General features: G+C 38.6%; 1 protein-coding gene and 1 long non-coding RNA gene across 3 annotated transcripts in view; one reads left to right on the top strand and one right to left on the bottom strand.

Annotated features, from left to right (window-relative positions):
• Positions 1-16,153, top strand: part of LOC114136032 (metabotropic glutamate receptor 2-like) — a 29,608-nt gene that overhangs the window by 12,683 nt on the left and 772 nt on the right. The window contains exons 3-6 of one of the 2 annotated variants that reach the window (XM_028003789.1): positions 7,123-7,960; positions 9,880-10,943; positions 14,019-14,196; positions 15,973-16,013. In XM_028003789.1, coding sequence (XP_027859590.1) covers positions 7,123-7,960; positions 9,880-10,943; positions 14,019-14,196; positions 15,973-15,998 — 2,106 coding nt within the window. In that variant the 3' untranslated portion in view covers positions 15,999-16,013. The remainder of the gene's footprint in view (positions 1-7,122; positions 7,961-9,879; positions 10,944-14,018; positions 14,197-15,972; positions 16,014-16,153) is intronic. The other variant, XM_028003788.1, reaches the window with a different exon arrangement.
• Positions 1,770-15,966, bottom strand: LOC114136033 (uncharacterized). The gene is made up of 3 exons (XR_003593725.1): positions 15,836-15,966; positions 9,329-9,332; positions 1,770-1,781 (listed from the first exon to the last, which is right to left on the bottom strand). It is a non-coding gene; the product is annotated as an uncharacterized LOC114136033 (long non-coding RNA).

Below are 16,153 nucleotides of genomic sequence, written 5' to 3' on the forward strand. Positions count from 1 at the left end.
GCTTTAAGCTGGCAATACTAAACTGTATCCATATAGTCTTGAGAACCACTTGAAAGGTTGCTTTTGTTATGAGTTTTGTTTTGCTGGTGGGAGGAAATAATAGACGTAGGTTTATTGTGAAGAATTTCTTGTTCCTGAAATAGTCTCTGCAAGCCAGTTGGCATAGGCTCCTCTCTCCCAGTGCATTGCCAGTAACACAGACACTAATATCAGGCTCTCATCAGACAGCTGTGACCCTCAGACATGAACGCACCAAATATATGGTCCAAGTCCATATTCTCAACTCTGCTAGTAAAGTTCCCCATTTTAAAAACATTTTCAAGATTTTATGTTTTTTTGCTGCTTTGTTATTAACGTTAAGCAAGGTGTCTTTGAATGATATTATTTTTTGAATATTATAAATATTTCTTTAAAATTATGTGCCGTAGCAACTAAAATACATATTTAATGCATGATTCACTGTGTAAAACATATTTTATGTCTTATTCAAGCTGATTATACACCTCCATACTTAATTCCAATTAAAAAAAAATTGTCTTTGTCTCTTTGTACAAAAAAGGACTCTCAAGAATCTGGCAATTAAAGACCAGCTAGATAAAACTAGTCAGGACTTTTGTAACTTGGTGCAATACGATGTAAAATCTGGAGCATTTCAGGGTAATAATGACAGCAAAGAATGGCGATAAGATGACACCATCATGTGAGGTGGATAATAAAAAGATTGTTACCAAGGAAACCACTCCGGCAGCCAAGTGTCAGCTATTTGACGATTGGCAGTTTTCAAAGCACATCCTTAAAATCACTCCCAAGCAGTGGAAGTTAAAGAACAGCAAGGTTATAGCAAATGTACACTTGATACCAGATATTTACATACACTGTATGGAAAAACATTGCTGATCCTTCTATGTTATGTCAGATAGGATTAACAAAATAATTTCTTCCTGCTCTTGGCTACTTGGAAGATTAATTTGCTCCTAATGTTGGCATCATGACAGAAGAACAAAATGTTTATCCTTTTTGTGAGGCACACCAGTCCCTCCTGCCACAAAATATTCTAAAATATATAAATAAATGTATGTTGGTTAGCTTACTATATTTATAGAACTTTCATTCCTGATGTAGCCAATTTTAAAGATCAGGTTTATTCAGTTTATACATAATACATTTTTTATATTAGCAGTGTTAGAAAATGTTTATTTTTTGTGGCAATAGTGGCGTTTATATTAGACAGGAGATGTGGAGAGAGCGACAGAAGGAAGCTCTCTCCTGCAGCAAAGGTCCAGGAATCGAACCTCAGATGGATATGTGAATCTAATAGCTCTACTTCTATACCATGCACCATCATGTTGAAATATGTTGGTTTTTTTTTACATGGTTAATTAAGATTTTCCCTTTGTATGTAGGAGTCAAAACTGTGCACTTGATATATGTTTTTTATGTTTCACATGTATTTCTGGGTCTCTGGTGAGCCTCACATGCACACCCTACTGCAGTTGCAGTAGAAGACATCTATTGTTGCTACAGCAGAGCTCAAACTGACAGGGACCCCAGGGGCATTCGGTGGACTCTCCACGTTAAATGAAAAATAAAGACACATGACATATGAGTAAGAGACTTCCAGAAGTTGCATCTGTGCCTCAGTTTTCCATAGTGCTTCTGCAGAAACACTAACCTGGGATCCCATTTCCCTGATCTTACCATTAAGTTACCCAAATATGTGTTTTGGCCTAAAGCAAAGTGCAGTGGCTCATTTGTTCCTGTTATTGATGGACTATCAGTAACTTTTGCAGTTCTGCTGTGAGGACTCATTTTTAACTGTAGTATAGGTCTGATGAAGGCTCTTTGGTGCTGAAAGTGGGGAAAAACAAGCTCTTTGTAAGGTATATATTTTATTTTACACACCTTGCAAAAGAAAATCACGTTTCTATCGTTTTAGCTAATTTTGTACGCAAAGATGTTCGTTAGTCACTTTTTGAAAATTTAACAGACAGGAATAAATACGATATGTCATTAATTCTAAATTACTATACATACTGAATATTGATTGTGTGTGCACTTTGTTGAATATCTGACTGTGGCAGAAGATTGTTAAAAATAACCTTGATGAGAGTCATTCCTGAGTGATCAAAATCAAAGAGAAAGGACTTTGTACCGGCTTTCATCTTGACTTATTGCTTCAGTAATCACACTCTCTGTATTCAATATTGGTCTCCATATTTTAGCGGCTTCTCCCTGCATATAAAAGCAGGGACTCTGATATTGCTCAGAGACTCCGGCTGGACAAAGGGAACACTGCGGAGCGAGAGTCAGACAGGCTCACTAATGAACCTTCTGAATAATGGAACCAAAACAAGACATCAACTTTATAGACTGTGGCCATAATTACAATAATATAACATTCTGTTTTAATTAGGTCATTATTATTATTTTTTAAAAGGTTTCCAAATGCAGTCTTTTTTGCTAAATGAAAACACTCTCTGCAAGGCATACAATCATCTACGTTGGTACATCTTCATCATCGTTAATCCCAGAGTATTATTTCAAGAAACGATGTAGTACAATCAGGTTCTCCTGAGCAAGTATTGTGGCCGCTGCTTTGCGACTGAGAATAGGGGGAAAATACTGAATGAGGACGAACAGACGGCTGCTGTCACACACTTCAGTGCCATCCTGAAAGGTGTGCTGTCAGGCTTCTCCAGGAATATACTGAGGGAGACCTCTCAGAAAAACCCAGCAAGAGAAAACTACCTTATGATGCAAATATGACTGCCTGACTGACAAAGAACTGCTCATAGTTTAACTCTCAATATATAGATAAATAAGTAGATAGGAGGATTAAATTAATGAATCTTAGTGAGAATCTAAATTTTAAAAATAGATTTAATCTCTGGTTGTGATTTGACGCAGGTTCTTACACAGTAATTACTGTATCACAACAACATTTATAATAATAACATATTACTTTCAAAAGTGTCAACAGTGCATGGAGATTAAAAGCAAGTAAAAAGTATTTGTATTTAATAATACATACATGCAATGAAATAAAATATGAAAAAAAATTAACATAAATATATGAAGCACAGATATAACTCAATTTAGAGGCATGGAACAGCTTGCTTATAAAAAAAATGTTTTTAAAGAGGTGTTAGAAGGATGAAATTGCATCTGTCAATATGATCCCTGCGGGGAGATTATTCCGGAGAGCTAGAGGGAAAAACAGATTCTTAGCTGTAATTTACATACCTAAATACATCATATTTCTTCCATTTTCCCCCTTCCGGAGCTGGGAGCAGATCTGCATTACTTGCAGTTTATTGTTTCAGTCACGTTTGGGGTCTGCAAACTTAGGCACTCATAAGGTTAATGTCGGAATTTTTAGACAAAATAATTAAGTTTTTGTTTAATTTAGAGATTTGTTTTGCTTGTTTCAATTCTGGTGTAAAGAAGTACAAAAGCATGGCTTTATGTCCGAAAGCTGGTCACACTAACCATGAAGCTTAAGAGAATTATTTCATACTTATTTCACATTGACAGAACACCTTACTCAGGGTGCCATTGTCACAGGTACAGAAACTGACAGAAATACTAAATACAGACAATTTTGCTGTCACACTGGTGAAGATGCTTAAAATTTGCTAATATAAAAACACATCCCTTTGTATCAAGATAATCTTACATTACTCGTTTTAGAAAAATCAAACCTATAACTTCAGTACATGCATTCAGCGAAGACAAAAAAACTAATTTTAAGATATTTTTTTAACAAGATCACAGGTTGCAAAATTTATTTGAACAATTTGCGCTACTTGTTTTTGCAAGTAGGACAGCACTTAGTCTTCTCCTATTACATGTCACAAGTTTGGCGCATAGAAAGGTATCTTTGATCTTTCCACTTTGCACAATCTCCCTAGATTAACTAGAGTCCTGGCTTTTCTTTTTTTCTCTCTTCTCTTCTGCTCACGGCACAATGTTTTTAAAATAGGATTTTTAGCTCTGTAATCTGAGATGGCCAGGGAAAACTGTTGAGTTTGTATCTCTTGAACCATTTCTATGTTAAGTTGACCATGTGTTTTGGAGTGTTATCTAACTAAAAGACTCCATTTACAGTTTTCTGATGTAGTGAACTTGGTATTTATTTTACATCTGATGGTATTCATGATGAGTTCATGATTATTTAGAGTCTAACAAAGTTCTCAGGGATTTTGGAAGAGAATTAGGCCCTCCATCATACTAAACAGCCGGCATAAGGAGCTATTCCATGTATTTATCCTTTGTTCATGGCATGTAGAAAGTGTTTAATGGTTGCTATGGATACCATTTGACCCCAAGAGTCTACTCTTTGCTTTTCCAGCACTAAGCTTTAGAGATGTTTTGTTTTCTACCATCCAACCATGTTCCTCCGTGTGCCTCATGGCAAGATAAAAATGGAGCTGAGTAAAGGCTCGTAACCACAGAAACAGGTTGTATTGCTTGGAGTTCCTAAAATCTGTGAATTATACACAATTTTCCCACAAATGTAAAGATGTGTCAATTACATGATTTTTAAAAAGTTTATTGTACCAATAATTATTTGTTATCCAATTAAGTAAAGGTATAATTTAAATGCTGTGATAAAAAATGATCTAGTTAAAGGTTTTTTCCAAGTCTTTATCATCGGTACCCACAAATCTTTCAGTTGTGCTGCAGGTGAACAGATTCAAAAGAGCATGAAAAGGACCAGGTATCCACTGTAAGAAGATGAAGGAAAGTCTAACAAGATAGGATGCATTTTTAAATAAAATAGAAACAAGAAAAAAACAATAAAATATTGGACTTAAAAGTAGTGATAAGTATAGTTCCACCAGGTTTTTGCTAATTGCTGCTGCTAATTGCTGCTGCTGCTAGTTTAAAGGAGCTGAGTGGGAGAGGGGGTGCTCTGTGGGGTGGGAACTCGGCTGGAGACTGCAGCTCCAGGGTGGAGCTCTGGGTACACAGTGTATGTGTTCGATGAGGAAATGACGTTGTAACATGACCTCCAGCTCAAAAAGTTGATTTTGCATAATTTATTACTGCAATCAGATTTAAAAAATGTGACCGAGTCTCTCCAGAGACAAAAAATGGCACATCCTTCTCATATTCGTCTGACTCAATATAGTTGCTAAAGTTCACTTAATAAGCTGATGACATTTAAAGAGAGCTCCTTGGCAAATATATGAGATCGCTGTTAATTTAAAATTAGTGGTCTAACTGATTGACATTCCAGAATAGGTTGTTAAATAACAAGCGAAGGAAATTAATCATACACAAAAAAAGTGATTCTGCTGTAAATAGACTATAATGTGATGGCAGAATGAGTGAGCTGAATGGCACTCAGTGTGAGTGTAGACGCTTCCAATTAGATCTGTGGGGAAGCCTTGTTTGGAAAACCTCCAGGCATACAATGATGCTTGAGGGAGGAAGCAGCCATATTGAAGCCCATGGGTTCTCACTAATCACTACTGTGTCTCCTGAGGTATGCTGCAGAATGACAAGTTTTTACTGACTCTCTGTCATGCCTCTACAATGCTCTGTGAGAAAGTAATTGCAGAGATTTCCTGTTTCAACCATGCACGACAATTATTTCAGCAGGTTCGTGTTTAACATGGATTGCACACTGAGGTTTCAGAAAAGGATTTGTTATTCATCCTGGTGGTCATAGCGCCAACAAACTCACAAGAAAATCAATATATTAGTCTGGGTAGAGGGATATGAAGGTATTTCAAGATAACACTATTTGATTTGAAAAAACAAATGCTGGATTGGAAAATGTACTTTCACAAAATCCTTATGTGTGAACAGTTGCATATATTAATACACAATGAAGGCACTTTGTGATTCTGCGGCCTCGTTCAAAACTGACATCTGTTTCCTGACATAGAAAAAAGTTTGAGATAAAAAAAACACTGCAGAATTTTAAAAGTGTAATACTACAAATATAGTGTGCACACTGATAAATGAACACTTTTCGATTAAAATTTAGAATTGAGTCTTCTTGACTGAACACTTAGTACCAGTTGTAATGAATCCATCTGAAATAAAAAACAGACATGATCTCATTTGCATCGTCTAGCTAAAGCTGTAGTTTCTACAGAGCTTATTAAGAATCAAATGAATGACATAGCAAAAAGTGATCAGTGAGGAAAAGGCTACAAAGAAAACTCAACAGCATTATTTACATACGTTGGCATAATAAAGACGGATGATTGGACAAAATATGGCACAAACGTGACATGACATAAATTGTGTGTTTCTACAAATTTCATGAAAGGTTAAGGAGGCTGCAGATATGGCAACAGCAACACAATGAGCTGCAGGGATTTTCAAAAAGTACTTGTCCTAAATTTGATAATAAAAGAAACAGTAATAAGAGTAATAGAGAGTGCTATATGTATGCAATGTTAGCAGATACTATAATTTGTTGTACTAAATAAGAAAAACCTGTTTTAAATTATTGAGTTTTAATATTGTCTATTTTTTACTTTGTCTAGCAACTATATTTGTCTACTAAACTTAGTAAATAAAGGTTTAAGAAATGATACATAAATATTCATATAAAATAGAAGCGCTCTTTTATATCCAATGTACCAACTTATTGCCACTAGAAATATTAAGTAAAATGTTTGAAGCCGAGCATTAGTCAACCTTCTCACTTTATTTTTGCCCACATCAAAACCTTGTTGTAGGTACTGTTTAATGCATTTGCAAGGTAAAAAGTAGGCTTACCAAAAAAGGATCCCTGAGATACAGTTACTTGGATTTATATGGTCTGAGATTTTTGGTCACATTTCAAACACAAATGTTGATGTATTTTATTTGACTTCTATTGTAATGACCTAAAACATAATCATTTTGGCCTACTGTCAAAATGGCATGTAAAACAAAAAAACAGGACAGGGAACCTGATTTTTCAAGGCAATGTATGTCAATACAGACATGTTCAGTAGTTTGCACTATTGTTTTTATATTTTTTGTGATGTATGTAACAAGTCTGTCTTGTAAATCACACAATGAGTCTCAAGAGATTTTTCCTCTATAAAGGATTATATAATAAATGTTTTAAAAGTTGCAAAGAAAGCCATAAAAAATTATGTTCCACTTTTTCAGGTGGCCAACCTCCTACGCCTGTTCCAAATTCCTCAGATCAGCTACGCCTCCACCAGTGCAAAGCTCAGTGACAAGTCTCGCTATGACTACTTCGCCCGCACTGTGCCCCCAGACTTCTATCAGGCCAAGGCCATGGCTGATATCCTGCAGTACTTCAACTGGACCTACGTGTCGACAGTAGCATCAGAGGGTGACTATGGCGAGACTGGCATCGATGCCTTCCAACTGGAGGCCCGCGAGAACCAAATCTGTATCGCCACTTCAGCCAAAGTGAGCCGCTCCATGAACCGGCAGGGCTATGAGAACGTGATCCGCTCTCTGAAGCAGAAGTCCAATGCTAAGGTGGTGATCCTGTTCACCCGCAGCGAGGACGCCCGCGAACTGCTGTCAGCTGCTGCTCGAATGAACACCTCATTTATCTGGGTGGCCAGTGATGGATGGGGAGCACAAGAGAGTGTAGTGAGGGGCAGTGAGACTGCAGCAGATGGGGCTTTCACCATTGAACTGGCCTCCTATGCAATCAGAGAGTTTCAAGACTATTTCACAAAGCTGAACCCATACACCAACACGAGGAACCCATGGTTTAAGGAGTTCTGGGAGCACCACTTCGCCTGCAGCCTTCATGAGCTCAGCTGTAGTGAACGCAGCTTACGAGACGGAACCTTTGACCAGGAGTCCAAGATCATGTTTGTGGTGAACGCTGTGTATGCCATGGCCTACGCTCTGCATAACATGAGGCAAGCAGTATGCTCCAACACATCTAAGGTCTGTGCGGCCATGAAACCAAGTAATGGAAAAAGGCTCTACAAAGAGTTCATCCTGAAGACCAGGTTTGAAGGTGAGCAAACTATCGACAGCAATCACAGATACAAAATATTTTAGTCTAACGTGGTAACATGCAAGAGTTGAACTGTAAGTAATAAAATATTATTTAATTGAAAAGCATACCGTCTCTTATTATGGGCATTAATATGACTTTTCATATATTTTTTAAAGCTTAATTCAGAAAGTAAAATCTTTTGTGTTATTGCATGCTTAAACGTTGGCTCAGTGCCGGGATAGCAACCAGTTGAAATGGGTTTTGTCAGTTCGGATAATATCCAGACAGAATTATGGCAGAAGCTTGCCGATTGCCACAAAAAGCTTTGGTTCTCTCCAACTGTCAAAATTACCTTTATGCAATTATTTATGTAAGTTAGGATTGTGAATCACTGTTTTGTGGTCTGTCCGATTCATTTTTAGATAGACAAAGCAATGTGCATATGAGTCAGTTCATCCACCTGATTTTAAGGCCCAAAGTCTTTTCACAGCTCGGAACTGTGGCCGCAAGGTTGTTGGTGCCTGTCACGGCGGCAACCCTCAAATCCGTTGGTGGACACCTTCGGTGAGGGATGCTGTCAGGCAGAAAGAGTCCTATCGGGCCTTTTTGGCCTGTGGGACTCCGGAAGCAGCTGATGGGTACCGACGGGCGAAGCGGCATCGGGTGGTTGCTGAGGAAAAAACTTGGGTGTGGGAGGAGTTTGGAGAGGCCATGGAGAAAGACTTCCGCACGGCTTCAGGGCGATTCTGGTCCACCATCCGGCGTCTCAGGAGGGGGAAGCAGTACAGCACCAACACTGTTTATAGTGGGGATGGTGTGCTACTGACCTCGACTTGGGACGTTATGGGCCTGTGGGCAGAATACTTCAAAGACCTCCTCAATCCCACCAACATGCCTTCCATTGAGGAAACTAAGCCTGGGGACTCTGGGTCGTGCTCTCCAATCTCTGGGGATGAGATCGTCGAGGTGGTTAAAAAGCTCCTCGGTGGCAGGGCCCCGGGGGTGGATGAGATTCGCCCGGAGTTCCTTAAGGCTATGGATGTTGTAGGGTTGTGTTGGCTGACGCGACTCTGCAATATTGCATGGACCTTGGGGGCAGTTCCCCTGGATTGGCAGACTGGGGTGGTGGTCCCCCTGTTCAAAAAGGGGGATCCGAGGGTGTGCTCCAATTATAGGGGGCCACACTCTTAAGCCTCCCTGGCAAGTTCTATTCAGGGGTGAGGTTTTTCGGACACGTCCCACAGGGAGGAGGCCCCGGGGAAGACCCAGGACACGCTGCTTCTTGGCTGGCCTGGGAACACCTTGGGATTCCCCAGGAGGAACTGGAACAAGTGGTTGGGGAGAGGGAAGTTTAGGCATCCTTACTTAGGCTTCTACCCCCACAACCTGACTCCAGATAAGCGGAAGAAGATGGATGGATGAATGTCTACTCGGAAGTCTTCAACAAAATTCTGAAATTCAAAGCAAAATATGATTTAGGAATAAGGTGGATAAGTTATATCCTGCTGAGTATGACAAAACTCTTAATGCTGAAGTCAGATGAGAAAACTTTCCTTTTTGCATTTACTGTAGCGACAAAAGCAATAAGACATGCAGCCTCTGCTGGATTACTTTGTTTTTACAAATGAGCATTCCCAATGAGTGTGACATTCTATGTGACCAGATTTTGAAAGTAAAAAGGCTTTAAAGAAAGAAGAAAGAGGAGGTGTCAGAAGTGGAGTCATAACAAATGGTCAAGTCATAGTAAGAAGGAAGAAAATGATCTAGACCAGATCTGCATTATTGATTGTGACCATTTAAACAGATTAATTTTCCAAAACAGCTGTAGTATTTAAAAAAAGAATAATATCTAGTTACAAAGTCAGCTGTACACAGAAATGCTATATTTAGCATTACTGTAAATAACTATGCATTGCTGTCTTTCTGCTTTCCACCAGCTCCTTTCAGACCCATGGACACAGAGAGCATCGTGCGCTTTGATTCTGTAGGCGACAGCATCAGTCGCTACAACATCTTTAACTACCACAAAGAAAAGGGCAAGTTTATATATAAAAAAGTTGGCTACTGGGACCACATATTGATCCTGAACACCAGCGCAGTACCTTGGTTTGGCATGGCTCATCCCACTTCCCAGTGCAGTGACCCATGCAAAAGGAATGAGGTGAAGAGCATGCAGCCTGGAGAAATGTGCTGCTGGATATGTATTCCATGCCAGTCCTACCAGTACCTGCAGGATGAGTACACCTGTGCTGACTGCGGCTTTGGTCAATGGCCGTTGGCTAATTTGACCAGGTGTTATGATCTGCCTGAAGAGTACATCCGCTGGGAAGATGCTTGGGCTATCGTGCCTGTTACAATCTCCTGTCTTGGCATACTGTGTACTCTGGCAGTTGTGGGCATTTTTGTTAAGAACAATGAAACCCCTGTAGTCAAAGCAAGTGGACGTGAGCTGTCCTACATTCTTTTGATGGGAGTTCTCATGTGCTACAGCATGACCTTCATCTATATTGCAAAACCTTCCACTACTGTCTGCACGTTGCGAAGACTTACCCTGGGAACCTCATTTGCTGTATGCTACTCTGCTTTGCTAACAAAGACCAACCGCATTGCTAGGATCTTCAACAATGTGAGAGATGGAGCCCAACGTCTGCGCTTCATCAGCCCGGGTTCTCAAGTGGCAATATGCTGTCTTCTAATCTCCTGCCAGCTGCTGGTGGCCCTTACTTGGCTCCTGGTTGAATTTCCCGGAATCCGGAAGGAAATTAGCCCAGACAGACGAAACGTGGTCACCCTCAAGTGTAACTGCAAGGACAGCAGCATGCTTGTGTCACTCTCCTACAACTGCATTCTCATCGTCCTCTGTACCGTCTACGCCTTCAAGACGAGGAAGTGTCCAGAAAACTTCAACGAGGCCAAGTTCATCGGGTTTACAATGTACACCACCTGCATCATCTGGCTGGCTTTCCAACCCATATTCTTTGTCACTGCCAGTGACTACAGGGTAATTATGCCTGCAATTATTTTTTTATATGCATGAATAAAGTATTTAAAATCTTTGTTTCACTACAGTAAGCTGCGGTGAAAGGATCCCAAAAAAATATGTGCCTGATCTTTATGTGTTAATCTTTGAATCAGTAGAAGATTCGTGTGCACATTGGATTTGATCTACAGCACACAAGACTCCTGAGAGGTTTTCTTTTCATGTCTACTTAATGATCCTTCAAGAGAAGAACAAAGAGCTTGTAGACAGATGTGCCATAAATATATCAGCAAGTCAATAAAACAAGGATTTCTAACCTGATTAACTTAACTCCAGCATTCTTTAGTTGTAAGCATAAACTTATTGTAACTGTTAGTTTGTAATAGTTGCTGGAAAGATGACATACAAGACTCTGTACATTTATTGGCACCAATGGTATAGAAAAGGAACTTTTGATGTTCATTTTGGGTTTTATTGGAGGTCATCCCTGCTGATTATATTCATTCATTCATTGTTGCAAGGATCTGGTGTGTCTCCATTGGTCACTTGAGGGTTCTGGCTATGAGTCTGGAAAGACGACTAAATGAAAAAAAGTTCAGCATCAACGTTTTAAATATTTAAATGTGTGTAGGATGTACAAAATGATCGTTATTATAAGTATTGATTAGGAAGAACACAATGGTTGGTTTGTGATTGTTTTTATTACATTATCATAAATATTGCAACGTTATTACATAATGTGCCATTACAGTGCTCCAAATCCAGTGATGGGTTAACTTTTGACTACATCATGCAAAACGGCAATACACAAATTATTTAAATATTCATTCTGAATCTTCATGATATTTTGCAGCAGCACACAAACTAGGCACCTTAAAGTAAGTCATAATAAAAACAGCGTACATTAGGGTGTAAAAATGACAGCTCATAAGCAGAGTGCTGTAGCCTTATTGACCCATGGCTGCTGCTGCAGTGTTTTGGTCAAGGTGTGTATCCAGGCCTTTGTTGTGCAAACAGGATGGGAGGGAACGTTGGGGGTGGCTTTGAGATCACACAAGCCGTCTGTCGTTATGGGGAGCCTCAGCCTTTTCATGTCAGTAATAATAAAATCATCAACTAACATGAAAACTAATAGGCACCTGTGCTGATGCTGTCTGAACATTTTCCAAGATGCAGCTTCAGCAAAATATTAATGAACTAAAGGGGACGTATGAAACTGCAGCAAAGAACTTAAGACTCTTTTATAACAACAATAATGGTCCTAATTAACTAGTTTCAGTTTGGATTTATGTAGCTTGGAAATGTTTTGGCCTTGTTGCTCCCTGAATGACAATGAACTTAAATTTACCAGACAAGATTCACATCTTCTTATGAAAGCAACCTGGAGGTGTGAATTATTCAAATACATTTTTTTTCTGTGCATTTCTTTTATGATTCACAATAATCGCTGCAGACTTAATAAGCTCCTGCAGTGTGCAAACCAAGTAATTAAATATTCACAGATTTTTTGTTAAATTGTCTCAGGGATTAGTTTTGCAAATACGTAAACATTATTTTCAAAAATTAAACAACATGTAAAGCTATAAATAAGCTGCTTTCAAAATCAAATGCATATACCTCATAGAAGTGATTTACTGCTTGAATTTCTACATATCTTGTCTCCATAAACTTCAGTTTATTTAATGTAGATTTCTTTGTGATTAAACCAAAACAAAGCAATATGTAATAATGAAGTAGAATTATGAGGAAACTTGGTTTTTAGAGTTTCTTACAAATATATGTTCTCAAGTATGCACTAGAACTTTTATACCACTACATAAATTCTATAGCTGCCTATTGCATTCAGAATGAACCTGATTACTAACTGGAGTCCTACCTGTGTAATTTGACCTCTGCATAAATTCGGCTATTCTGTGAAGGACTTGAAAATTTGCTAGAGAATATTAGTGAATAAACAGAATAATGGAGACCAGCAGACAAGCCAGGGATAAAGTTGTGAAGAGGTCAAAAGGAGGAGTGGCGCACAGATTGCCACTGTTAAAGAAATCCATCAGAAATTTATTGAAATGGGAATTACCCAACAGGTTTCACACATTCAGCTATCGCAATATGAGTTAACTTTTAAAAACAAAACTTTCACAACACAAAGAGATTAAGAGCAGCAGACAAAGCGGTTTGTTTGGCTGACCATCCCAGTGGCACTCCTGTTAATTGACTTTGGAAGTAAAAATCTGTGACGTTTTTCCAAACTTCAGCAGTGCCTTTGTTGTGTCTGTGTGTTTGGGGAGGATTTTCACTTCACGCTGTGGTTCTGCAAATAGAAGTTCCTGGACTGCAGGGGTAGCCAGTGGGGTGGGAAGAGATGGAGCTCAGGAAGATGACCCTAGCAGTCAGCTCACATTAGCAGCTGAAATATGACTAACAAAGCAACAGACTGTCTGGGAAAGCCAGCTGTGCTTAGCTCGTATTCTTCTTCTTGCCCTCATATTCATGTGCATACAAATCCATGATTAGAATTGCTAACATACATAGCTGAAGACCTCATACTCATTCATAATTGGAAATGGAAATGTAATGCATAATTGAGGAACATTAACTAGTTGACATATAGGGCATAGTAGATTTTCATTTGACTGGTAAAATAAGTCAAGTTTTAGTTTAAGTATTTGAGTTTTAACTGAAAACCAGAAGTTGTTTTCTTAACAATCATCCCAAATGGTTGTTGCAGAGGCATCTTCTGGTAATAAACTAATTGGCTTATCCATATGTTCTCAATGAATATCCTTTTGACACTCAGGTCATGTTTGGTTTTACAAATTATTCTTGGAAGTGAACAGATTGCTTGAATTCATTCGGGGAAGGTATCAAAGGGGTGAAAAACAGATCTAGGGATTGGATTAAAAGTTTGTGAGCAACCGGAGCAGGAAATAAAAGTAACAAGTGAACAGATTTGATCAAAGGCCTGTGTGCTGGGTGTGTGGGCATGTGGGCGTGTGTGTGTGTGTGAGAAGCGCTGCCTTTGAACAAACTTTACCAGCGCTTTTGAAGACAGATTGCAGGTTGATGTTTCTCACACAACCTCCCCTTTCTGTGTAGGTGCAGACCACCACCATGTGTATCTCTGTCAGCCTGAGCGGCTCAGTGGTTCTTGGCTGCCTGTTTTTCCCTAAAGTCCACATCATCCTGTTCCATCCTCAGAAAAACGTGGCCACACTCAGGGGCCAACGCCGCAGTACCTGCGTATCTACAGCGGTCAGCTCCCGCTTACCAAGAGGTACAAGCACAAACACACTGAATAAGATTGATTGCCAATTGAGCAAAAATGAATTTCAGTCCAATGGCAAAGTGACTTCTGATTTGTGAGGATTTCCTGCATGCTGATTTGTACAATAAAACAAAAATAACAATGTGAGAAGTCTTTGTGAAGAATGCATTCAAATTCTGAATTTAGAGGATCCAGATGTGTTCATTGTTAACTGCTTGGACACTTTAATTTGGAACGCGTATACAATAGAAAAAGTATGATACCTAATATCTGAAAGGAAGTTGCATCCAGTGAAAGAAAAGCTTATCTCAGCACAAAAACATTCAGAGCGGAAAAACTTCACCAATATCAGCATTTAAAACTCATTATGTGGCACCTCATTTGTGAAATGTGTGGACAAACAATAATGGCTTTCCAGCCAACAAGCAGAGATTAAAAAAAAAGAAAAAAAGGCAGCGATCCCAGCCAGTCAGCGAGCCGAGAAATTACCCAGCAGATTACAAAAGAGAGATATAGTGTTTTAATTAGTCAGCTTTACGGGTTCCTGGGTGGCATGTGTGCTCTGTTCATCCAGCTCAGGGCAAGCTTTCTGTGTTTATGGTCTGTAGCGTTAAAAGCAACTTTATGGTCATTAAAGTTACTTTTACAACCAGAATAATCAGAATAACTGATAGATTATGGTGCAGGACAGTACAAGTTATTTGAGGTGGTAAAAAACAAACAAACATGTGATTGTAATTCAAGAAAATTAAATTTCTTACTATAAGTTTGGACTGGCGGTGCTGTTTAGGTTGGGAAGGAAACATAGTAAATATTTGCCAAAGGCTGAACAGCAGTGCATTGCAAACCCTTTGATTTTTTTTCACATTTTGCCGTGTTGTAACAACACATTTCAGTGTGTTTTTTTTTAATTAATGAAGTGGAAAGACAATGAGTTTTCCATAATTTTACAGAAAAAAAAACTTCTGAAGGTGCACTGTGCATTTCTATTTAGCCCATTTTACTCCAACACCCCTAAATTGAATCCAGTGTTACCAACTGTTTACAGAAGTAGCATGGTGTGTAGTTTGTAAACTAATCTCACTACAAATATAAATGTAGAATTCTGTAAATAAACTGAACTGACAGGCCAAGCAAGGATAGTATTAAACAGAGAATCAATGGAAATGCCCATGGCGACTCTGGAGGAGCTGCAAAGATCCACACAAGATTGGGAAGAAGAAAGCAGTTGAACAAAGGCTAACTGAAGTCCTTTTTACAGTTTGCCAGCTTGTAAGGGCCCTATAAATACAGTCAGAAGTATAAAATTATATTTTTGTTAAAATAGTCCAGTCAAAGTTTGTACCTAACCTTTGACTGGGGTACGTTTGGTAAGACCTTAAAAACGTACCCCAAAAGACTTGTAACACAGTGTGGACTCAGGGTGCCTGAATAAAAATGCATATAATTTTTTTTGTTTTCATTTAAGAAAACGTTGAAAATTGTGTATCATTTTCATCCAAATTCAAAAGTATGCATTTTATGTTGGTCAGTCATGTAAAATCCCAGTAAAATACATTGTAGTTTGAAAATTTTAACATGACAAAATGTGAAAAGGTTTAAGAGAAATGAGGGCTTTCTAATGAGGCTCTACTTTTACTACTTTTACAAATATTTATTTGTCTTTAGTAAAATAGTTTTGCTTTCATGTACCAAACCTTATCAAATCCAAGGGGTCACATTAGAAAGTATTTGTTAACAGAGCAGCTTTGCTTTTCATTTTCACATGGATTTATTGTTTTACAGGTTTACCTGGCCAAGTTGGATTTTAGCTATATTATATGAAGGTGGATATATTAACCCGTTATCAGTACTTTATAATTTATACTTTGGCCATAATATTTTCTCTATTAAAAAAACAAATCACCCTAAAGCCTAACAACGTTCAAATAATACCTCATGCCCATTTTCGTTCAGTTACTCACAG

The sequence above is a fragment of the Xiphophorus couchianus genome, chromosome 20, assembly GCF_001444195.1.
Source record: "Xiphophorus couchianus chromosome 20, X_couchianus-1.0, whole genome shotgun sequence".
Classification (NCBI taxonomy): Eukaryota; Metazoa; Chordata; class Actinopteri; order Cyprinodontiformes; family Poeciliidae; genus Xiphophorus; species Xiphophorus couchianus.